The sequence below is a fragment of the Takifugu rubripes genome, chromosome 17 (genome assembly GCF_901000725.2).
Source record: "Takifugu rubripes chromosome 17, fTakRub1.2, whole genome shotgun sequence".
Lineage (NCBI taxonomy): Eukaryota > Metazoa > Chordata > Actinopteri > Tetraodontiformes > Tetraodontidae > Takifugu > Takifugu rubripes.
Window position 1 is genome coordinate 10,419,165 of NC_042301.1, and position 25,551 is coordinate 10,444,715.

The 25,551-nt window shown below is 45.2% G+C and overlaps 1 protein-coding gene across 2 annotated transcripts; it reads left to right on the forward strand.

Annotated features, from left to right (window-relative positions):
• The first annotated feature begins 1,907 nt into the window (after positions 1-1,907).
• Positions 1,908-12,940, forward strand: pdgfba (platelet-derived growth factor beta polypeptide a). 2 transcript variants are annotated; one of them, XM_029851069.1, is made up of 7 exons: positions 1,908-2,790; positions 7,760-7,862; positions 9,597-9,659; positions 9,758-9,957; positions 10,693-11,773; positions 12,688-12,820; positions 12,926-12,940. In XM_029851069.1, exons 1-6 carry the CDS (start codon positions 2,731-2,733, stop codon positions 12,810-12,812), a joined length of 1,632 nt encoding a protein of 543 aa, XP_029706929.1. In that variant the 5' UTR covers positions 1,908-2,730; the 3' UTR covers positions 12,813-12,820; positions 12,926-12,940. The 2 variants fall into 2 exon arrangements, with proteins under 2 accessions (XP_029706929.1, XP_003976863.2); XM_003976814.3 differs by having other exon boundaries at positions 9,761-9,957.
• The last annotated feature ends 12,611 nt before the right edge of the window (positions 12,941-25,551 follow it).

Here is a 25,551-nt window from a genome sequence, read left to right on the forward strand (position 1 = left end):
TTTTGTTTGGATGAATTTCATGTTTTCCTGGGACACGCTTGTCAGAATTAAGCAGCTGGAAACGAGGATTCCTGTCAACGATGGTGCGCGACATTTGATCCACCACAGATCTAATATGTCCCAATGATGACAGGCCTGCCAGGCAGCCGTCGGATTCACAGAAGTCGTTTGTTTGGATGACCCCAATTTGAACCGTGGCTCAGAGCGCGGTGGTTGTTTGCCTCATCCTGCAACTGAATGCAGCAGCAGAGGAAGCTGGCAAGGGCCGAGAAGGGAAGAAATTCACTCTATTAATTAGATCAGGATATTGGACAGGAAGGTAATTAACAGACTCTCACACACACATACACACACATGCTGAGGGTTTGAAAGGAGGAAGAGTGAAGTGAGAGGAGTGACAGGAGAAAGCAGACAAAACCAAATAGGCGGAATGAAAATGAATGGAGAAATTCTGCCTTCAAAGGAGCCAAAAACAGACAGAGCGTCTGATTTGAGATAACTCAATATTAGCTGCTGCCTTGCTGCTTTTATCTCAACTTATTTGATGGCTTCTGTGCATAATTGGTTGTCTGGTCAGGACAGAATGTGGCTTTGTTGCCCTCAATTCTGTGCTGGTTCTTGAACTGGGTGAGTTCAGTTTTGTCTTGGTCTTGGTCAAACCTGTGAATGTCGGCTTTCAGCCCTCCCTCCTGTCTGAAAGGACAGCTCAGCGTGTTTCAGTGTGTCTGAGGTAAACACAACTTTCCTGTAAGGGTGACATGAACTTCACTCAAAGCTGGAGATGGAATGTTTCCAAATTATGACAACTTTCTACTGAAATGATTTCAAAATGTTTTTAAAAAAAATGTGGAAGTGTGCATACAGGGCCCTCAAATGTCTTGGGTTTCATTAGGACCGCCTTTGTTTAATCTTATTGATCTATGTAGTCACATTACTGTAATCAAATTTGGTTTTAAATGATCCTGATTGAATGAGATAAATGTCTGAAAAGGGTGTTTGGACTGAAAGACCTCACAGGCACAACTGACCAAGGGAAGATGTTGTTTTATGGGTCTGCCCTCACTTTCTCATCCTCCTTTTCTCTGCTTGTCGCTCTCCTCCCCTAATCCCAGCAGATTACAACGACGTCACTCTTTGCCGAGTCTGACTCGTATCATTAAAAAACACTAGAATTAAAGATGATGTAATTCACCTTCTGCCTTTTACGCTCAGAGAAGTGAAGCAGTAGAAAATGATTTTTCATTTAACCTTAAATGAAATGGCAAAATGAAATGATCCTCTTGATCCTTGTGACTGTTATAATGTTCATAAAACCATAAACAGTGCTGTCAATATATGGCATAAAAGAGCACATTACAGAGCAACACAGTATATTTTGGAACTGTTGCCTTCAATATTTATTCTCAATATTTAATTGTACTCTTAAAAACTTTATTACGTTTGGGGATTTTAAAAACAAATTATTTATTTGTTTATTTACTTATTTACATTGCTGAGTTATGAGTATCACGGTCTGTTAACGGTTCCTTTAAGAGCACCCAGAGGCCTTCAGGACTCTCTGCTCCTAAAAAGGAGGCGACAAACCCCGGTACAAAACTGAGAACCTGCGTCAAGGCAGCGACATGGGGACATATGCGTTCATCAAGGACCTTTCACAATAAAAGTTCGATACGTTCACGGGGTGGTTGATGTCATGACGTGTGCGAAAAAAGGCAGATTTCAAAATCTATGTATTATATTTCATCGCATTTCAACACGCTCAAATCAGCGTTTGTGTTATTGTTTATGTGTATTGTTTTAAGAGGAACGTCATTATAACGTGCGTGAGATCTCTTATTTTGGAGGCACTATTGGTGATTTTCCGGCATGCCTGTCCTTTACTGCTATTTGAGTTTTAAACTTGGGAAAGGGAGGCTCTGCCTCGATGGGTGAAAGCTGCGCTCCCAGTCCGAGAGACGGCCAGAGTAGGAGAAGCGCGTCAAGCGGCAACTGTCCCGATCGAGAGGATCCTTAACGTAGGAAACAGCGCAAAACGGGACAAAGACAAGACCTGGTACTTGTCCTGAATGTATCTGGAGTCAAGTCACTCACGGTGGAATGAAAATAATCTTGCATTAGGAGAGGAACATCCAACGTTACGCACGAACGCACCAAGCTCGAGGTGCAGCAACTTTTACGCACGGACCTTTGGAGATGCGCGGCTTCATTCAGGGGAAAACTCCGCTTTGCTGTCGCCTTCAGCGTGAATTTTAGTACATGAAATCTTTATCTGATCCTTCACGGCTACAGTTTTGATTTAAAGGGGACACATTCAGGACAGGTTCATGTGCATTTCTCCACAATAAATCGGACATTTGGAGACGCCAGGGACATCAGGGGCACTCCAAGGCTGTAGACTGCTTCTCTGCGGCGCCGTTACCTTTGTGCGCCACCCCGCATTACGCACCTGCTTCGCCCTACCCTCGATGCCTCCTCTTGCGAGTTTTCAGAACCTCAAAACGGACAGATTGAGCGGTCTCGCCTGTGCGTGAGTCACCGCTAACAAACATTCGGACCAGCGGCGCTTATAAGCAGTGACACATCCGAGGATATTTATCAGTGCGCACCTCGCAGGAGCGGACAGCACACGACACCGGGACGAGGCAGACTCGGCGCAATTTCGGTGGAATTGGACGCCGAGGTACTAAATGTCCAGCCGACTCCTTGCGACTCCTCAGGCTGGGCGGCAACATGAGGTCCTGGGTCCTGCTGCTGCTCTCAGCGGCCCTTCTGCGGCTCGGAAACGCTGAGGTAAGACTGAAGGATGTGCAGACCGACGTCATGACCTCTGAGTTTGAACTGAACGCACCTGGTTAAGCAGGCAGTCTTGTACCGTGAAGGACATGAATAACATCAGTTAATGGTTACTAGTTAATATAACCCAACCGCCTAAATGACTTCAGTTGTAACTTTTGTGGGCGCTTATCTTATTTGCCAAGTCTTTAATAACCAGTGAATGGGGCCTTTGCAGGAGGTGTAAAGGCCACATTTCCACTGTGACATGTGTGACCCAATATTGTTAATGGAGATACTGAATACTTGAACTTTCTCCATGGATGCTCCACTCACGTTCGACAAAAGCAGCAGTGAAAAGCATGAAATATTGATTTTTCAATGAACATGGCAGGAAAACTAGGTTGTAAGCTGTGGCTAATGGATGTCACACTTTCCCTGCTAATCACTCCACAGCGTGATGATTTAAGCAGAATTTCCCCTGACATCTGATCCATCACACGGTGATTCTAAAAGGGACGCGTCAAAGACAACATGTACTTGTCGTGTGTGAGATCCATGTCTCTACATTTTCATAAGTTATTCCCCTGACACACTGCTGGGGTAGAATTAACTGTTAGAGGGAGTGAAGCAGGGTCTTGGCTGGTTGCCCGGCAGCAGGAGTTAACCCAAAAACATCCCTGATGATCCCAGCTGCTGGTTTCTCTGACACTCCAACAAATCATCTTCTCTGAGAAAATTGTGCTGGCGCTGATGGAAACAGAAAGAATGAAATTCGGAGCACTTAAATGACTCGTATGTAATGGAAGAAAATGTCCAGTAGTTATGTTAACAAAATTTAGTCTCTTACTGTGTTAATATGACATCATTTGACTGGTAGCTGGTTCAGAATGCTTAAAAATCAGCACAATACAGTTTTAATCTCCCTGTAAAGTGGTCCTAATATAGCACACATATGCACTTTTGGTCTTTGGAGTGGATTTTATTGCCCCAAGACACTATCTGTTGGATGTGACTTTTCACACACACACACACACACACACCCACACACACACACACACACACACATGCACGGGCAGGCTGCAGAGGTGCTGCAAACACAAAAGTGCTGACACATCAGATCAGAACTAAATTCTGTCATCATATGCGTGCTTATGACACTCATGCACAACATGCACTGCGGACGCACACGCCAACAGTTGATTGGTGGCTGCCGAACAGGTTGCTCTGTGACTATTGTCAGGTCACGGCGAGCTCGGATGATTTTCTGCTGCCCGCTTGATCCATTTTACATAAGAACAACGACTAATCTGTCAGGGATTTCACAGAAGTGTGCGTGTGTGTTTGTGAGCGTGCAAACAGCTGGACACCCGAGTGGGTGTAGCTGCAGATGTGTTTGTGAACATATGTGCTTATGTTTTGGTATGTGTGGATTGTGCTTCTGTGCATGTGTGTGTGCGCAGAGAGAAAAGCGCAGTGTCACATAAGAGCATCTGTTTGTAAGCCCAAGCAGTGCAGCATTAGAGGAGAAACGGAGCCACAGAGTCCAGGGGACAGTTTTTGATAAGAACCAGTACACGTGACAGACACTTTAATTCAAGAATGAAAAGACAAACTCAAACAGTCTGAGGCTGAGTCATGATGGAACCCTCTAGTGATGTTTTCTGCCTCCAATCAGGCTCCCAGCAGCAGCAGGACTGTCAGATTGAGCAGCTCTGGATTCTCACTCAAAAAGCTAGTTGAACTTTGTCCTTGATAGATCCAAAGATGGCACGATTCAATGATGAGGAAGTCGGGCCAGTCTTCTGGTTTCATTACTCGGGGCTGCACCTGCATTCGATTTGTCTCTTGATTACTCGGTTCATCAGTTTAGCTTTTGAATTGAAACAGTGAGCTTTGCCTTCAAATGATTTGTCTGATCACAGCAGCAGCAGCAACAACAAAAATAACCTGCACTCTGATGTCCAAACTTGAAAGTGACTTTGTGGAATGAGTTCGGCCTTGTTTTGGGGATCCTGTCTGTTTTATTATTCAAACGCTGGGATTCGTACTGATGATTGAAACAGATGAAACCAGGCAGGTAAGCTCCAGCTGCAAAAGCAGGGTAGAGCAAAATTTAAATGAGCATTCTTAAATGCCCACATTAAACCAGGCCAAGCTGTATTGTCACATCTAACCATCCACACACTTACTTATAATTAGGGTGTATTTCTGCCGTGTGACAGGCAGGAATAAACTCCGAACAGGTCATCAGTCCAACACAGGACACACACTCATCCTTAGATGCTATTTAGGGTCTCAGTCTTAATGTTCAGGTTATTGGACTGTGGGTGGAAACTGGAGTACCAACTTTAAACCCACCCGGTACTGGGAGGGCATACAGGCTCCAGCACAGCCTGAGAAATGAACCCAGAACCTTCTTACTATGAGAGTCTACGTTAACCAAGGCTCCCCTGAAACAGGGATTTATTGCAACTGTGCGACAAAGAAGATGTTGCTCTACCATTTATTGAAAGTCACATGTGGAACCCCCCTTCTGCGCCTTTGAGCATGGCAGAAATATTTACAGCTCCGCTTAAAAACACTGTTCCTCTTCCTCCTCCTCTGTCATTAACTTTGTCTGTCAGCTCCTGTGCTCATTCATTTTTCCACTGATCATTTTTACCCTCCTCTCTGCAGGTCTGCAGAGCAGAATCTGACTGCCTGACTCTGTGTGTGTGTATGCGTGTGTGGGTGTGTGTGTGTGTGTGTGTGTGTGTGTGCATGTATATCTTTGCAATCCTATCAAAGTTTATTCGGCCTCAAATTGGACTTCTGCCATGTCTCTGATAAAAGAAGGCATGTGTTGTGACAGCACAGCGTGAGCATGAGTCACACTTGGATTCAGTGTGTTTATCCGTTTACTTTGGAGTCTTTTGATAGCGCAACTTTATATGACTCTCTCCCTCCCTCTCTCTCTCTCTCTCTCTGTGTGTAGTCAGCTGGCTCCATAATTACATTCCATTACACCTCACCTTTCTCCTCAAACATTCCATGTGAAGTCTTTGGCCTCCAGGCTCTCTCTGAGGCTCAATGTTGCGCGCCTGTTGGTGTGTGTGTGTGTGTGTGTGTGTGTGTGTGTGTGTGTGTGTGCAGATTTGTAGATCATAAGATGATGTGAGCAAAAAACACACACATACTAAACGCAATGTTTGCGTGGATACATTGACCGGAAAAGGTATTTACAGGCTTCACTGAGGCCCCATACAACAACAGGGGCCTTTTCCACTGCATGTGCAAGTAAATGAGGAGCCCGGCGTCGGATCCATTCTGGGATTTCAGCTCTACATGTGCAAACCACTATTATTAGCTTGTTGCACCATTCTGGGCTGAATTCTAACCAGCAGTTTGTAGTCTGTCCACGGCAGAATTTCCTGTCGGCATGTTCTACTCTGTAATTTCTGCATGTGTCTTTGTGCATCCGTGTGTGTTAGCGGTTAACCGTCACTGTAATGATAGCTTGTTACGGAGTGAAAACTGTTTGTGTGTGCGTGTGTATGTATGTGTGTGTGTGTGATGCTCTGAGGACAAATTGGCTGGACAGTTAAGTGGTTTAAACATTTGTATCTGAACTGGAAACGAGGGTGTGTGTGTGTGTGTGCATGTGCATGTGCATGTGCATGTGTTTGCTTAACTAGGTCAGTCAAAGACTTGTGAAAGTCATCCAGGTGTCCTGAGCCACAGCCGCCCACCGAGCAGACAGACAGAACAACATTCAGAAGGACAGAGAAGCAGAAGTTGAAAATTGAGGGAGAAGTAAATAAATGATAGTAACTAAAACAAACCTCTAAATAATACAGTGATCGGAAAACATGCTTCCATAATGTCAACATAGTGGAGCGGGAGCCGTGGGAGTAGAGACGTTTGCACCGAGCTTCTTCTGCTTCATGCATATATGAAATTAGCGTCATCATACAACATATTTTATAATAAACATTCTCATTTTTTACTGCATGAGATCATCTTTTGGGATTTTAGAAAGATTATCTCCAAAATTAGCACCAGTATGTTTATTGCCTGTGCTTGCACAAATTTGGATATTTCTTGAATTCATCTACACACACACACAAAAAAAAATCATTAAAAATGTTTGTGAGATGCTGTAAACATGTAACATGCAGTCTTAAAATTTTCCAGCGGACCTTTTTCTTCCGTGGTCATCTCAGAAATCCCAACGATCCTCTTCTCGCACCGTGAAGGTTCTTTAATTTGCTTTGGCATCTGTCTGGCCTGTGTCTCAAATGAGGTTGACGCGACTCTGAGATGGTATCAGCTTACAGCCAACTGGAGTGAAATGTGACGGCGAACACGCAGACGTTCGCCTTTGATCTCCACAAAGGAACCGCGGGAGCGTTTTCTCGCGAGCAACCCCACTGAATCCATAATGAACTCCTGCAACATTCATTCAACAGTTCATTAAACTTCACACCCCCACAGCCCAGAATTAGTTGCGTAACCCTGATGAATGTAGAGAAACATATTTCACAGTTTCCGAAAGGTCAAATTGAAAATATGAGAAACTCTGGCGGAGGATAGTGAAGAAGACAAAGGCCAATTTCCTGAGCGACAGAGGTGTTTGTGGGTAAACAGGCATGGAGTGAGCGACAACACCGGCAACAAACACCACTCACAACCATCGTTTCCTCCGCAGGAGGAAGTGAAACTGGAGCAAGTGTTGACAGGAGATTGAGGAATGAGATTAAACATGTCTCTCAGTCACCCGCTCACACTTTAGCAGATGAGTTCTCCTGGTTGTAAAAAATTGATGAACTTCAAGGCCTGCAAGGAATATTGGGAAAAAAAAATCAATATTTTTTCGTTTGTGTGACGATGAGAGTCACCACGTTGACGTTTGTGCGCTGGAATTCTACTCAAATTATTCAATAAGATAACTCCTCTAATGTAATAAATCAAATCTAAACATATGCTATTGTTGTGGCTCCCACAGGGTGATCCGCTCCCTCCGTCGCTGGTCGACCTGGTGAGGAACTCTCCTATCTCCTCAGTGGACGATCTGAAGCTGCTGCTGCAGCAAGAAGCCAATGCAATAGGTACTAATACACACATACACAGACACACACCCACACATGCACACACATATGCACACACACATATGCACGGGCTAATAACATAGACATGAAGGAGGTAAGTGTGTGGGTGTGCCTAAAGAGGCCTGAGCAGGCAGGAATGCAACAGTGGGTGTTGTGGCAATATTGACACGCAACAGCAGGAGCGATGGACCAGGCTGATCGAGCGAGAGAAAGAGAGTGAGAGACTATAAGTTTGTTCATCTGAACCGAGATGCAGAGAAAAACTTGCAGTGCAAGGTCACCGCAGCGTTCTGTTTGTAACTGGATTCTTCTCCAGATTTTGGATAATATTTTATACAACAAACACTCAGAAGGACACAGCCAATTAAAAAATTCATCAAACCATCCTTCTGAGGACCAGCGTCACACATATAAACAGATATCATTAAACTGGGACACTTTGATCACTCCGTAACGCATAAATAAAACGGTGACATAACAGCCACCACAGAGAGGAACTAAGTGCGGGACAGATCATGAGAAGCAGGGCATGGGGAAGTGACTCAAACAGCATGTTTTTGTCAGAAATAAACCTTATATGCATTTTTATTTTGGGTTCAGCTAGATTCATAATAAGATGCACGATTCCAGCACCACCAGCCAGAGAGCATAATTTCTGTTCGTCCTATTTGGCAACAGCAAAATCATTTCTATAGATTCATATCGCCACTCGGGTACTTACATGGTTTTCTATAAAGCTCAGTGAAATAAAGGCTGGCTGGTGACCTCATCAGGGTGGCAGTCTGGCACTGTTTCTATCTGCATTACAGTTTGTGTTGTATTTCATCCCTCCATTATAGACGGGATGAATAAATATAGTCCAGCTTTTGTCCTGAGATCCGGAGCTGCTCCCCCTAAGGTGAATCTGATATAAACCTTAAAACAAAGCAGAATAATCTCAGTTTCAGCTGTTTTGATCAGGTTACCAAGGATGCAAAGACTGGTTTAATGCCGATCGCATCTGTGAAGAATTTGCAACTTGAACTGGTTGTCGTCACACTGGCAGCAGAGGAAAAAAAAGCCAAAGGAGGAGTGGAGCTGTAGTGGAGACTCATTCCCCAGACATCAAACACTGGTTACCAGTACAGAGGCTGTGCTGATTCTTGCTTTTCCACAGTCATGTTGGTCACATGCACAAGAACGGGAGGAAAACAGATAAAATTAGGAAAATGCTTCAGAGAATATTTTTTTCTGAGAGAACGTGTGCTTTTTCTGCACAAGGTAGCTCATTAAGGCAACTTAATAACACCTTCTGCATCTGTGCACACATGCACACAGTGACCCAAAGCAATCCATACCAGGGATATAATTAGGATCAGCGGGTTCAGTATGAAATGACGACATACGTGAGAGGGCAAACACACCAACAGAGCTATATTTAACAAGTCACATCTCTCTTCTACAGTATTCTGACAGAGCAAGGACAAATTGCAGCAGAAAATAGCCTAATTGTTTTAAGAGGGTGGGGGGGTGGGGGGGTGTCTTCCTGTGCAGTGAACAATGACAATGATCTTTGTTAAAGAATTAGCCCCAAAAACCTCACGTGCCTCGCACACTTCTGTCATCGCTCGCAGAAGCGCTGGCTCAGTTTTCAGATAGAATCAAACAGCACAAGCTTCACTTAATTAAATCTTGTCTTCCTTTTTCTGTCTCCTTTCTCCCAACCTAACAATCCACTTCCTCTTTGCTCTGCAGAAGAAGAAGATGAGCATGATACCCCTGCAGACCACACCCACGGCCGATATGCCAGAAGTCTTGGTAGATTTCACATCTGCTTATCTTGTCTCTTGACAGATTTTGTGCCATTCTCTCTTTCAAAAAAATGCTTTTCCCTCTCTTTTGTTTTATCCTCGGAGCAGTGGCGGCGCAACCAGCCCAACAAGCCATCTGTAAAGTACGGACGGAGGTGATGGAGGTCAAGAGATCTATGTTGGACCGCCGTAATGCTGACTTCATATTATGGCCGCCCTGCGTGGAGGTGCAGCGGTGCTCAGGTTGCTGCAACAACCGGTTGATGAAATGTGTTCCCATAGTCACCTCCAGCAGAAACCTGCAGGTAACCACCGTGCACGCAGCTACATGGAAGCTTTCCCATTTAACGCTTTTAACTAAGAGAAAACACAAACTCAGGTTCTAGCAGGATAAACATCGAGCTAAATTACAGATGATTAAAGCAAACTAGGGGGTTTCCTGCAAAACCATGAATAGCTTTGGACATGGAATTACGACAAAAACACATGTGCAAATCTGAAGTCACAATAATGATCTGTAACACTCATCATCACAGGACAGACAGTCATGAAGATCACGCATGCAAATACTGACATGAAGCAGACAGGAGTGACAGTTTCTCCGAAGGGGGAAAATCTATTTTGGAGCTATGTGACGGACCAGGAAAAACTCTGATTAAATCAGCAATTCATGACTGGTGTAATTTTGGGGTGGTTTCTAAATGTTCCCACCACTTGACCCTTGACTGACGAATGTTAGGACCATGATCTGTGTAGATAAAGTCACCTTTCATGAAGAAAGAGTCTTTATCGTCACTACAGTTTACAAGCCAGAGTCTTGACTCAAGATTAATTTCTTTTAAAAATAAAAAAAACATTGAATGCAATAAAAGTGTCAGCACAAAGCCAAATTTTATTGCCGTGTGGTGTTTTGACTTGTTCAAACCGGCAACAGAGAATTATGTTCCATTACAATTTAACCCATAATCTTCATCAATGCCTTTACTGTGTGTCTCTGCTTGTGCGTAACTACATATTTTTTAAACCTCTGTGTCTTCTAGGTGATAAAGATCCAATATGTAAATATGAAACCCAAATATGAGCAAGCCATCATCACAGTGGAAGATCACGTCACCTGTCGGTGCCAGTCATGCACGTCTTCCTCGTCTTCTCTTCCGTCCTCATCTGACTCAAACACTCACTCCTGTCAGAGCAACCCCCTGCCAGCTTCCCCCCAGCAGCCTCCCCCATCTTTGTCCCATTCCCAGGCCCTCCCGCGGTCTGTTCAGCCCGGTTCACAAAAGACTCTCACCTCCAAGGCTGACCTGCATCGCCATGATGACCTGAAGCACAACCAGCAGGAGCAGCCGGTGGCGAAGCAGGTTCAGCGGGGCAGTTATACCCACTGGACGCAACCTAGGCTGCACCAGTCCCCCGCACACATGCAGCCGGGGGTGTACCAGCACACTGCTGCTGGGCCTGCCCTGGTCAACAGCCAACCACCTGAGACAAGAACACAGCACGGCGTCATGAAGAGCACGCAGCAGGTCGTGCACGGCAGCGGGTACGACGGCAAGGAGGAGAGCAGCGTGAACGGGACAAAGAGCAGCGGGGAGATGCGTCACCCAGATCACATGCAGAGACAGCAGGAGCTGTTGCAGCATCAGCAAAGACAGCAGCTTCATTATCCACAGCAAACTACAGAAGACCAAGTGCTGAGGACACAGTCCCACCTCAACGCTCCACAGTCAGACAGCGCCTCTCCACCCGTCAGCCCCACCCAGCCGCTGAGAGTCGAGCAAACCCCCGCTGCACCTACGATGGCCTACCAGAAAGACTCAGTGAGCAGTGGAAAATACGTAGAGGTCACGCATCCCAGAGAGCCTGAGGCTGTAACCACCGCTCAGAAAGAAAGAAAAGACAGGGAGGAAAGCGGGTCATCCAGTAGTGGGGACACGGCCAGGGTGGAGCTGGCTAGTCAGGTGAAGGACAGAGACTCAAAGATCAGCAGTGGGAGCGGGCACCTAACCGAAGAGGAGAGAAAACAGAAAATAGTGGAAACGGTACAGAGGGAACTGGATAAAGAGTCTCACCTTCATCCACATCCACCCCAGCAGAGACCAAGACCGACCTTTAAATCAGGTACTGCTGCTGTGAGTGAGATATGATAGCAATCAAGTACAGTGAGTCCAAAATAGACCCAATGGTTCCTGTCCCAGGGCAGAGAGAGGCCACTGCTAGCTCAGGCTCAGAATCAGGAGAACATTGAAAAAGGGATTTCCTTGTACTTTTAATATTGAGGACTGATGTTCCAGCTAAAATACATGTTCTTTCTGTTTCTCTGAAGACTGGCTGGTCATGACACCAGTCTGCAAAACTAATATACCATGAGCGTTTTCATGTCCGTGTTTTCACGAGCTTTTCATCTAAGACAGCAACCTGCAGAGCTGAAGGAAGTTGTAAAGCCTTCTGCCAAACATGCGGTTGTCTGTAAGAAGTACAGGTTTAATTTAGACCGACCCACAGCCATAGATTGACTGGAGTGCTGCACCCACTCCAGTGTCCAGGATTATATCGTCCCTCTGCTCTAATGTGACTGTAGCTTTAACGCGTGAGGTAAAAGAGCATCAATGTGAGACTTTGCCAGACAGGAAGCGCTCTGTTGTGCATTGAGTGCACGAGCACATGCGTCCTGCTATTCTTCCCGCACCCTCTGAGAGCTCTGAAGCCAGAGCTGAATTTCCCATTGTGTCACAGCTGACTTCAACCTGCCAGCGATCACGCCCTTTTCTCACAGACGTCAAGGTTATCAGCTGCCCTTCAGGGTGCAGTTTGAGTTTCTATAAGCACCACACACCCAGTTTGTACCCTCCACATTAGGCGATCAGTGAGGCTTTTTTTCCTCCTTTCTAACAGATTTTATCTTCTGGATAAAAAGCAATTAAAAGACTGTTTCTTTGTCTGCAGCCATCAAAAATATGGACATGAGCTTTGAGTACATATTCAGAAGGGGTACAACTGCCGTTGAACGTGTCTTTCACTGTCCTGTCTTTCAGCCCTCCCAACCGTGGCTCCCAGGCCATCGTCCCGTCGCTCCCCGTTTCGACCCGCCTCACCTCGCCGCCGCAGGAAACATCGCAAACGCATCAGCAAAGAAGCTATGAGAGCCATGATCATGTAGAGCTGCAGGTCAGAGTCATACATTTTTTTCGTGGTGTATTACAAGATCCCAAACTTCATCTGCGTGCACGACCTCTCGTAACCACTGTGTGATTTTTTGTCATTCTTCAACAGGAAATCTTGAAACAGTAAAAGTAGCCCACGGTTGTTGGACAGACGAGTTGCACCAGAGGAATGCAGAGACGAGACGCTGTGGGACGACGGCCTCCGCCGATGGACTTTGAGGAATCTGCAGACACAGAACAGTCGTCTTTCCAGCAGCGTCAGCGCCACAGATGTAAAGTGCAATCTTAAGAACCTCTCGAGCGACAGCATATGGGTCACGCTAAACACTGGATCTTATTCTTATGAACCACAAATCTGGGCGATGAGGACTGACAGAAGCCCATCAGAACCCCAGAGCCACTCCGGTGGTCTCCTGTTGCCGTAGGCAGCCATTGATTGGCTGTTCAAACAGATTTGACTTGGAGTTCAAGTGCTAATTGGTCCTAAAATTGGACTAAGAAGTCATCGTGGGAGCTAAATTTGGACACGTGCAGAGCTGGATTTCTACACTGGGATGATTACTGGAAACTGGAGGGTGCCGCTCACTGCCAAACATTACTGTTGAACTACAGTGACTGAATCTGCTGAGCTAACACTGGAGTAGCCGTACACTGATCAAACGACATCGACTTAGAGAAGTGCTCTACTGTGTAGTACTGTAGCGTAATGTACTGGAAAATATCCATAACCTGCTCAGTTTGTACCGCTGTCAGAACAAAATGGAATAACAAAACAAATGCCTGCTTAGATAATATGCTATGAATATCCGCATTAAAGCAAGTCTTAAAGATCTGGCTTTTAGAGATTGATGTGAGCCAGTTATATCCAACACTGTATGTATAAATGTTTTTAGAAAATTATTTCCCAGGATGGTGAGAGAAAAAAATGTTATTTCTTAACTTATTTAAAGAAAGGAGGAGATGGGTCCTCCACCTCTCAAGTGTAATTATTGTTGCAAAAATGTCTCAGATTACAGTGTAATTATTGGTTGTACAACTGTTACTGTTATGAATGTTATTTTTAATAAAAAAATAATAATATTTAAAGATTCTTTTTCCTTGTCTTAAGGCCGGCCGATAATCAAATGTCCGCAGGCGAGGGGCAAATGGACGTTGGTTCATATGCACCCAGCAGCGTGTGTCTACATGTGTGCATGTGTCTGGAGGAACGTCCTGCAGATCTGTCACGCAAAGCGCGGCCGGGGTCAGCAGAAATGTCTGGTTGCTATGGGGACCTGCTGACGAACGCGTCAACAGAGAAGTATCGTATGGTGAAAGAGAGACGAGGGAAGGTTGGGATGGGTGTGTGGTGGGTGTCAGTCTAGGAATGGCTGGATGATGAACGTCATCGAGGGAGTATAAGGGACTAAAGGCCAATTTAGAGCTCAGCAGAGCGACAACTGTAGCGATGGCACGTCAAAATATAACAATGGAAAAAAAATCTGTTTTGTATACAAGGCGGAGCGAAGCTCTACAACAAAGTCAACAAACACAGTGATGGGACTTCCCCGGCAAAGCTAATTTGGTCAGCAAATTCTCCTCTTTAAGAACGATGACTCAGCATGTGCTCGACCCAACCCCGACCTGCACAAACATGCAAACAAACATTCATCCAAGAACATAAGAGTGGAACTCCACGTCACTGGTTCCTGGAAAACAGCCGACATTTATAAGCATTTTATCACCGAGTTCAGCAGTGAAACTAATAATTGTTGACGTGTTTTCTCACAAATAGTTCAGCAAAATCATCATAAATCATCTCTAAATCATCCCCGAATCATGCACTGGAGTTATGCCAAGTTGCTAAATAGCAGAAATTTGTGTTGCTCTAATTTTGAATAATCTGTGTAAAAAGGCTTGATTGACAGCTGCTCCACTTGAGATACTCTGTAGAGAACCGAGGAAATTCTCTCCAGCGTTGTGCTGACAAAACCCTTTGTGATGCTTCCTGCACTTCGTGAATTATACATCGTCATCAAGATAAAATCTATTCCGTTTTCTTAGTTCCTCCTCATCACATTATCTTCTTTCCTCATTTCCTGTCAAATAATGTGGTTCTGTTTTTTTTTGTCTATATTCTTGGTTGTTTTCAGTCCAACTTTTCCTCCATTCGCACTCTCCACCGTGGACGTCCTGTAGGTCACGACCTTGCAGTTCGGTCCCCCAGCCAATAGACATCTAGGTGTGATGCTGTGTGGTCTAATGAACCAATGAGAGTGAGCCAAGGTTCAGCCAGGTCACCGAGGCCAGGCAGACCGTGCTCCTCTGATGAACTGCGTTTCGTCTGCTGGATACATCCCCACGGCCGCCTGCTGTACCTGCGCCGCCCCCCTGACGGGTTTGTGTGACTGTGTAAATGTGTTGTGAAACAAATGGAGAGTTTGTCTTTTGGCTCTGCATCCCCGTGTGAGCGGTTAATGAGCTGGTTGCTGGCAGCCAATCACTGCCGCAGAAGTGACACTATGGCTTTATGGGCAAACAGCCCCGTCAGCCCGCCCACAGTTGACACACACCTGACAAGAAGCACACACACTCGGCAGAGAGGTCACAGTGGTTAGGGTAACGCTTTGGGCTATGCACATTTATATATGCAGACAGATCTTCCTGACTCACCATTGTTTGTCATGTGTGTGTGTGTGTGTGTGTGTGTGGGGGGGTCTTCCTTTTCAGCTGAATATGCACCTACTGTCAACATGAACACACACTCGTTCTGTCTGGTGTCACCAGAGGTTAGAAACTTGTGACTTAAGGGTTGCTGGTTCACTTGACCATTGTTGTGATTACAGGGTCCACAAAATGTTTTATTTGTTAAAGAACCAAGTGAGTTTACAGACCGTTATGAATAAAAGAGTAACTTCCTCACAAGTGAATGAATGAAAGGCTTCATTGGGCAGAGGCAGTTTCCGATTTTGCTCATTGAAAAGTTAGATGAAGTGTGACATATTGGGATGTCTACTTGGGTGCAAAGAAGCAGTTACAGGATTTGCTTCTGCTACATCCACAAGGTCCCCATGGAGGCCACAACAGCAGCAAATCCTCACAGAAAAGGTGGGTGTCATCTGCATACAGGCATATAAAAACCTTTCAATTTAGGCAGACTGGAACATTTTGGCACCATTTTCTTCGTATTGTGACAGACTTTGTCAATACTATCTGCCTGTCCCGATGGGGAAGTGAATCTCCCTTACTGCATTTGTTTCACTCTCTGGAGGAAACCCAGATGACCACACCACCCCACCCCACCCCACCCCACACCACTGACAACACACAATAACACAAACAGACGCTGTCTCCTTCCACAATGATGTTGTCATTTGGGGAGTGTGTGTTTGTACGGGCAGGGCCAGCCGTTTAACCTCCGTGTTATTTGCTGTGGGGGTGTTGTGGCTCCACTTGCAGCCTGGTCTAACACCCCACACTTGTTCCCAGACCATCGGCTTAAATGTGCACATTTGTTCTTTGGAAACTGACTGAGTCAAACAAGCAAAACAAAACAGGACACCGGGAATTTACCTGTTTCTCAAGCTCCAGGTTAGTCAGTGGTTTTAAGCCAAAGGAGTCAAAACGCAAGCAAAATAGGTTTTGCTTTGCATTTGGCACAAATGTCAACATGTGTTTTCTCCAGAAAAACTCCAGTCCAGGATGAATCAAAACTTTGACTCAATTACCTAGAAATACTCTGCTTCCTTCACACTTTCCCTTGGTTTTCACCTCGATGCCATTGTTAAACAAACAATGGTAAATAACAGTTACAGATTAAAAGCTCATCTTGGTCAAAAAAGTTGCTGTTCAAGGGCTGAGGAACAAGAAATGTATTGTCTCCTCCTTTGAATGGACTCTTTTTTTTCATCACGATTCCAACACCACATGAATGTTGCTGAGGTAGGCAGTCTTTTCTGGTGGATGGCAGGAGCATTGCCGTTCTCTCCAGGCTCCAAATACCAGCATCACTGTAAATATCACGGTGGTGTCACTGCTTTTGACAAAACCCCCATCGGCAGTCTGGAGTTGTTTGGGGTTTATTTCTGATGGTAACCAACCTGCGGTTGTGTGGAGCTTCGCCACAACTCCTTCGCCACAGCTTCATCTCACTTAAATCACCTTTATTCTCTTCATCATTTCTAGCCTATTTGCATAAAAACAGTGAATTTTGTTTTGTTGCTACATGTGCTGGAGCTCAAATTAGCTTTCTGGCGAATCCTGGTCAAACATGCAGCAAGCGTGCGTCATGCGTGGGTATTATCTGTAATTACTGCGACATTCCTGGGAAGAAATGACTTTATTTTTCAGCCAAATGTCTCATATCAAGTGCGTGGAAAAAAAGCTCAGAGCTTCAGCCCTGCCTGTGCTGCGCTTTTGTCTCCATTCTGCACACACAATAGTGAGGTCCTCACACATCATCCTGCACAGTTTCCTGTTATTATCTTACCCGAGCTGAAGTCATAATTACTGCACTGCATTTGGGTGGAAAGATAAATCAATGAGGGGTCAGCCAATTATCAGAGTTCGGTTTACTGGAATTTATTTTAGAAGCTGTCAACACACAACAAACAGAAATGCAGCCCATAACCAGCAAATGTGATTACTAATCTAACTAAATCAGCAAACAAAATGTAGCGTATCGCCCTGGAGTGGAATTAATGACGTCCACGTTTATGTAAAGTGTCTTTAGCATAATGTTCTTTGTCTCCGGGGAAATTAACGTTCCTCCTCGTCAGTTCGCAGGCTCTGTGCTGGGCCGAGATTGTGGCTTCATGCTTGGTCTGAAGACTTGAAGAGAGGTTATTTGCTCTGGGACCCTCAGCCTGTTGTTCATTAACCCCGATTTCAATCTTCACGGTGGTTCCCGACTTGAGTCAGCGGGTCCAAAGGAGAGCCGCTTCACAAGTTTCGTGGGGTTGCACTTTTTGGTTACGGTCAGTCATCGGCTCATTTCCAGATATTCAGAAGTGAAACAGGAAATGCAGACTTACCCTTTTCTATCCCCCCATCCCCGTCTGCAGGATTGCAAAGATTCATTCTTTCTTCTGCTTTCATCATGATCTTCTGCACTTGGCCTTCACATGAAAACAGAAGGAGGAACCAGCATCGCTCTCTAAGCAGAACTATATTTGTCTCTGGGGGGTTTTCTCGATGGTGGTTGCAGCCTCGCCGCCTTTTCGCAGTTTTCGTCACTGTGAAACGAGGTCCTAAATAATTTACGACTGAAAACGTGGCTTTAATTTGAGAGTCGTGTCATCAACCCAATCACATTTCTCAGTAAATGTAGCAAAGTTAGCAACGCAGACACGGCGAGGGGTGGCCTCTCTTGTCCACTTGTCAAAATACTGACGTACCATTGACACAGACTGACCTTCAGAGGTGCTAAAATGTTGTTCCGCTGTGTTTGTACAATAGATCAGAACAAACAGCCTCAGATAAAGGCTTCAGTCTTTATTTGCTGTCAGCAATTTTAACCTGGACTTTAGAGTTCGTTCCCGTCCACATCGGATTCACTTAAGTGAAGCGTGAGTGAAGCGGTCACGTGTGAGCCCGGCCTCAGCTGTGCCGGAACATCCAGTGAATCTTCTAGCAAATGCTGCTGGTCCTCACGCGCTGTCACATAATCTGTGCCACCGCTTGAGCTGCGACACTGAAACCCTCCTGCAGCCAAATCCCCACGACCAGGTTACAACATCTGCTGGAGGACTGTTAAAACGTCCATCTTTCCACCTCAGTGTCACATCAGTATGGTTTATCTCGATCCCAAGATGATTACATCATCAAAACACGACAGAAAATAACTCAAATGTCGTCCTTTCACTGTTTACAGAATCATTTTTGTAGCATTAGCTCTGACTACTCCCCTCTTTTAGACATTATTACAGGTCCTCTGACTCTGTAATGACCCTGATCTCCCTTTCCTGCCGCTCTCTAATCCACCGCTGCGCTCTTGGCCCACTACTTATTTCGCCTGAGCTCAGCTGCCCTGTCACACCCGAGCCTTACAAGATCTGCCCCATTTTCAGAGCCCGTGTTCTCTCTCTGCTTTGAGAGTCCCGAGTACTGATTCAACACATCGAGTCACGTGCATTTCAAGACACTTCAAATAAAAAAGCACACACCCACACTTTTTATTCAGCGGGCATCTGTGACATGTTGTATATGTGTCCACGGTTGCGTGCGTGCGACTGCATATCATCAGCGTGAGATCAGAGCAGTGGAAAGTTTGACAGCGAAGGTGTGTTTCAGCCTTGGAGGCTTTGGTTTATGTAAGGTGCAGCCAGGTGTATCTGTTTTACACACACACACAGTTTGTACATGTGTTTTTGTGACGGCCTTTGATTTTTCGCATCTAATAACTACCCTGAAAAAATTTGGACAAACTATGTCCTCCTTCCTGTTGGAGCAGGACCAGCTGCAAAATGTCTCTTAGTTGGGTGAAGGAGAAGGTTTGAAACTGTTGCTGCTCAGACGCTGCTGGTCCAAAGTAAAGTTCTAAGCTCCTGGCATGGTTTCATGCATTCACGCTTGTTTTACGTGCTTAACAGGATGAGATTTCCTCATCAATGAGTTTGTAATTTCATTTTATAATAAAACTCATCTACCTAATCTTGCTAAAAATGTGGACCCGGACTACCCCATAGTTTCAGCAGCATCCAGGAGCTTTGCAGAAAGGTGAAGAACGTCCGTGTTCCTAAGGTAACGTAAAAACAAGCCCCAAGCCCACCTGCCGATTATAGTGGCAGAAGAATGCAGACAGACGAGTGCACAAAGAACGAGAGCGATGGTTAGGAAAGGAGCAACGAGGAGGGAACTCTGAAGGTTTTCCGTTTCTCCTCAGTGGTTTCAGAATTCGTTCTGGGTTTGAGTTGGTTGCAATGGATGGAGATAGACGGTGGAGAGGACACGCAAGACGACAGAGTCCGTGATGACGGACTCCAAAAAAGGAAAAGAAAACATGATCCAAATCAGCCAGGAGATGACGACAAACTGGCCAGCCTGAAAACGAAGAGGCTTGTTTTTAGGAGCCAAATGTGGCCACGTGTAGGTGGAGTAGAGGGGCCTTGAACGTGCTGCAGGTGTATGGATGTGGGGGTGGAAGTGGAGCGCCGGTTCGCCCCGCTCAGGGGAGAACAATCAGACAACAGCAGGAACACGCAGCAGGAGAAATCCCCATCAAAGGAAGGATGGACCTGAAGAAGGTGACAGATCCACACGTCCGACCGTGTGGCTAAATATCATTAAGAATTCATCACCAACCAATTTCTAATGTTACTTACAAAGTCGAGCAGCCGATTTGTTCCACCTTTCTGCTTCTTTGAGAAACACACATCTTTTTCAAAGGGCTTTCCTATCACCCCCCCCCCCCCCCCCCCCCCCCCCCCCCCCCCCGCTACACCCACCACCTCCTCCTGCGTGAGTCTCTGGATGTTGACAAAGACATTTTCTGTGTGCAAGTGACTAAGACTCAAAGAATGTCAGCCTGTGTGTGACTTTGTGCTGCCGTCCGTGCTGTCACAGGCTGTCAGGAGTGAGAGAAAGAGATAACGAGAGACAGGGAGAGAGAGGGAGAACGAGAGAGTGAGAGAGAGGTTGACAGTAGGACAGAAAGCAATGCAAAATGGGAATTCTATTGAAGATTTTATCATATAGCTCAGAATAAAGCCATCAAGATAGTTTTCAAGCACCAACTTCCTCATCTTTTAACTATTTGATAGTTTATTCTGCTGTCTGACATCGTCACATCCATCACCCTGTAATGACGTTGGTCACATCTGTGTGTGTGTTCATGTCTTTGCATCAAAACAGCTCCACAGACAGGAAGTGCTACCTTAGCAACGTGAGGGAAATGCAGGAAGTGCGAGCGGCGAGCTTGGAATTCCACTGTTTTCTCACACCAATAATGAGGCCAGAGGAACGGAGAACAATGAGCGGCACAGAGTTTCCCTAAAAAAAAGACACAAATGTTCAAACTGGAGTCACACAAAAGGTCAATTATGTGACCATAAAGAGGAAAGACAGTCGCGTCAGATATGGGGAAATTTCTGAGATGTCTGCGGTAATAATGATAAAACTGGAGCTTAAACACACCCAGAGGTTCAGACAGAAGCCATCTTGGGCCGATTTTATCCTCCAAATCATTGCACAGCTGATGTTTCCTTACTTTAATGTCATCTATATGTTCCATACGTTGGCAGTTTTTGTCCCTAGGGACGACGTTGGTTCACATACGTTGGCTGTGACATGACTGGAACCCTTTTGCTTAATCTCCACAGCAATTATTCATTAGTTTCTCTTCATATGCAAATTAAAAATACTTTAAGGGGAGTGTGTGTGAAGCCTGCCTCCTTTAGTGAAGGGGATAGGTGCAGAAAGTGTATTTTATTTACGGCTATGGAGGCGAGACTTAGCGAGCTTGAGACGCGGTTCCGCAGCTTGGAGTTAGCTGGAGTTGCATCAGGTAGCCAGGAAAAGCTAGCTGCTGCAGAGCTGCCTAGTGTAGCTACAGCTAGCGGTCCCCCGGCAGCAGCCGAGCAGCCGGCTAGCCAGGGCGGCTGGGTGACGGTTCGTAGGACGCGTAGCCCAAACCAAAGGCCCACGGTGCACCACCAAATAGCTTCCCGTGGCTAACCGCTTTTCCCCACTCGGCGACACACCCGCTGAGAAACCAACCCTGGTAATTGGCGACTCTGTTTTGCGCTACGTGAAGCCGACTCCAGCGACCATAGTTAGGTGCATTCCGGGGGCCAGAGCGGGCGACATAGAAGCCAATGCATCAACCTCACTGAGAATCACGCTTGATTCTGTTGCCCCCCTGAAAAAGAAAATAGTAAATCAGAGGAGGTGTGCCCCCTGGTATAATTCACATATCAGGACCCTCAAGCAGACTAGAAAGGAAGTGGCATTCTTGTAAAATAGACAGCTATCCTGTAGCCTGGAAAGACAGTCTGTTAGTTTACAAAAAGGCCCTCTGTAAAGCTAGAACAGCTTATTTTTCTTCTTTAATTGAGGAAAATAAGAACAACCCTAGGTTTCTTTTCAGCACTGTGGCCAAATTAACCAAGATTCACCGTGTTTTAGATCCACGTATCCCTTCTTCCCTTAGTGGTGAAGACTTCATGAGCTTCTTCACTGATAAAGTTCTAGCTATCAGAGAAAAAGCTAACCAGGCCATCCCAACAACTGGACCATCACCAGATGTGCTGACTGTGGGAACATACAGGTTCTCCAACGAGCCCTTAAACTCCTTCAGCCCTATATATTTTTCTGAGGCGTCTTCGCTAATTCAGAAATCCAAGACCACCACGTGTCTTTTAGATCCCATCCCAACACACCTGTTGAAGGATGTTTTACCATTGATAAGCAGATCTATCCTGGACCAGATCAGTTGTTCTTTAGTGACAGGTTATGTACCCCGGTCCTACAAGGTGGCAGTGATTAAGCCGTTGCTTAAAAAACCATCACTGGATCCTGACGTCTTAGCAAACTATAGGCCGATATCCAACCTTCCTTTTAACTCTAAAATTCTAAAGAAGGTTGTGGTGACTCAGTTACTGGAGCACCTGCAGAGAAACAGCCTGTTTGAGATGCTTCAGTCAGGCTTTAGAGCTCATCACAGCACAGAAACAGCACTTCTTAAAGTTACTAATGATCTTCTCATAGCTTCCCTTAGGGAACATTATTCGGCAGCATGGGATACATTTTCATTGTTATGCTGATGACACTCAGCTTTATTTATCCATTAAACCAGAGGAGACAGAGAAGTTAGTGACGCTTCAGACCTGTCTTAAAGACATAAAGTCCTGGATGTCTTCAAATTTCCTCCTCCTTAACTCAGGAAAAACTGAGGTCATGGTGTTTGGTCCTGAACCTCTCAGGGATAGATTAGATCACATGATCACTCTAGATGGTATCTCATTAACATCTAGTCTCTCTGTGAGGAATCTTGGAGTAACTTTTGATCAAAATCTCGCCTTCAACTCACACATTAAATTAGTCTCTAGAAGTGCCTTTTTTCACCTGAGGAACATCACAAGGATTAGAAAACTACTGACCTACCATGATGCTGAAAAGTTAGTCCATGCATTTGTTACTTCCAGGCTGGACTATTGTAATTCTTTATTATCAGGGTGTCCAAACATCTCTTTAAGAAGCCTCCAGTTGATCCAAAATGCTGCAGCCAGAGTTCTGACAGGTATTGACAAAAGAGATCACAATACTCCTGTACTGGCGTCGCTTCATTGGCTGCCCGTTAAATATAGAATAATTTTTAAAACCCTTCTTTTGACCTACAAGGTCCTCAGAGGCCTAGCTCCATCCTACCTGGAGGAGCTAGTGATACCTTACCAGCCCATTAGACCGCTCCACTCTCAGAATGCTGGTCTACTTGTGGTCCCCAGAGTTTCTAGGGGTAGAATGGGGGGCCGAGCATTTAGCTACCAGGCCCCCCTGCTATGGAACCAGCTCCCTGTCCAGGTACGGGAGGCTGACTCCGCTACTTTTAAGATTAGACTTAAAACCTACCTCTTTGAAAAAGCTTATTGTTACTAATTCTGTAGCTCCAGTTACTATCATAGACAGACAAATTATCATACTTAGGGGGTCGTCTAATCATTAGGTCACATCTTAGCTATGCTGCTATAGGCCAAGGTTGCCAGGGTCCAGAAACATGATCCCCTGTCACCCCACTGGGTCATGGTTTCCTCTCCTCTCCTCTCCTCTCCTCTCCTCTCCTCTCCTCTCCTCTCCTCTCCTCTCCTCTCCTCTCCTCTCCTCTCCTCTCCTCTCCTACCTATTCTCTCCTCTACCTGTCCTCCTCCCCCCTTCTCCTCTCTCTCTACCCAGCCGGCCATCAGCAGGAGGGTCCCCCCACATGAGCCTGGTCCTGCTCAAGGTTTCTTCCTGTTAAAGGGGAGTTTTTCCTTGCCACTGTTGCTTGTCTGGGGTTAGGCCCTGGGATTCTGGAAAGCGCCTGAAACAATTCTGATTGTAAAAGATGCTATATAAATAAAGATTGATTAATTGATTGATTGATTGGTTGATTGAAGCATTTCCACCCGAGTGTTTGACTCCAGACTAATGATGTCCCCAAAATGATCATCTTTGTCGATATTTAACTGATTCCTTACACTCTGCAAACACAGTAATATCCCCAAATGCTACACTGACACGACTCACATGCTTATTTATCTGTTCCTGCTCTGGTTTTATGGAGGGAATAAATTCCTGACAGTGAAACAAGTGAAAACAAGTAAAAAGTAATGAAACAAACCACAGACTAAATATTCTATCAGGCTGCCAGAGGTAAAGAAAAGAGCTTAGGAATGTCAGTATGAGGCCACACAAACATACATTCAGGATTTTTTTTTTGTTCTTATGACAGTTATTCATTGTGGTAATCATATTTATCCTTATTCTTACTGAAATTGAGAGGCTGCTTTTCTCAACACAGCTGCAGTATCTTGGGGAAACAAAGGATGTTTTGTCAAGATAACAACATAAATTATCCGGAGAGCATTTTCGAATTTAGCTGCAATTTTTCTGATTACTTGTAATGATTCATAGCACATTAGGGTATCACCCACTGAGATAAACCGTTTAATCAACTGAAGGAATTGGCTGATTTCCCCCCTCAAATACAGGGATTTGAATACACCCCAGGTTAGAGGAGAATGGGCTGTTGTTCTGATATTTAACATGCAATCGTGAAATATCAGCTTTGAGAACATGATGGCAGCATTTTCCTGCTTGTGGCTCCAAAAAGTGTTGTAATTGTGGAAGATTCACAGGTGTAGGGGTCACAGCTTAGCTCCACATTTTACAAACTGTCTGTATAATTTATAAGATTAAATATGGAGAGCTCACAGCTTTAACATTATCCTAGCATCACAGGGCACGGTCTTGCTTTGGCTTGATCTTTCCTCGTATGCTCCACATTAAAGTCACCGACACCTACAGACTTTTGGAACCACAACACAATCAGGATGTTAGGGAAAACTCAGCCTTGCAGGATTTCAGTGCACGAGTTGCACAAGTGTGCAGTCATTTAGGCTGCAGATGTGACTGACCAGGGAGACATTTGACCAGCAAAGTGTCATTGGTACAAGTGTGACACCTGCCAGCAAACCACAGAGAGAAAGAAATAGGATAAAGAACCGAAAACTTGCAACTTTGTAGGTTAGCTAGCATAGCTTCAAGCTAATCGGCCCAAGCTCTTCTGACTCCATTATAGAAGTATTTAAGGAGTCGTCATGACACACTGATGTTGAACACATTTATTATTCTGATTAAATTGTGTAAAATTCTAATAAGAATCAATAAATTGCTTAGTTTTTTTTTGTTAAACAGTCTACTGATGTTTCTTCTGTGGAAAGATTTTCTAGTGAAACTTCTTCAAGAATGTTATTCTCTGTAGTTGGACAGCCCCCCTCCCATCTTACCCTCCCTGCTCTGACAGTGTGATCCATGGGCGCATTATCTTTCCATTATCTGTCCATCCCATAATCATTTCCTTCACCTTGCCTGGTGTCTCTGGAGAATATTAATCAGCTCACAGACAAGTCTAATCACTGCTCTGAGGCTATAACGGGAGCTGCAGTCTATCAGCTGCTACACACCCGCACACGTGCGCGCACACACACACACTCACACAGACACTCTCAAGCTCTGTCTTCAATTGGTCTTGAACTTTACTGTACTTGTGCAATCAGATGA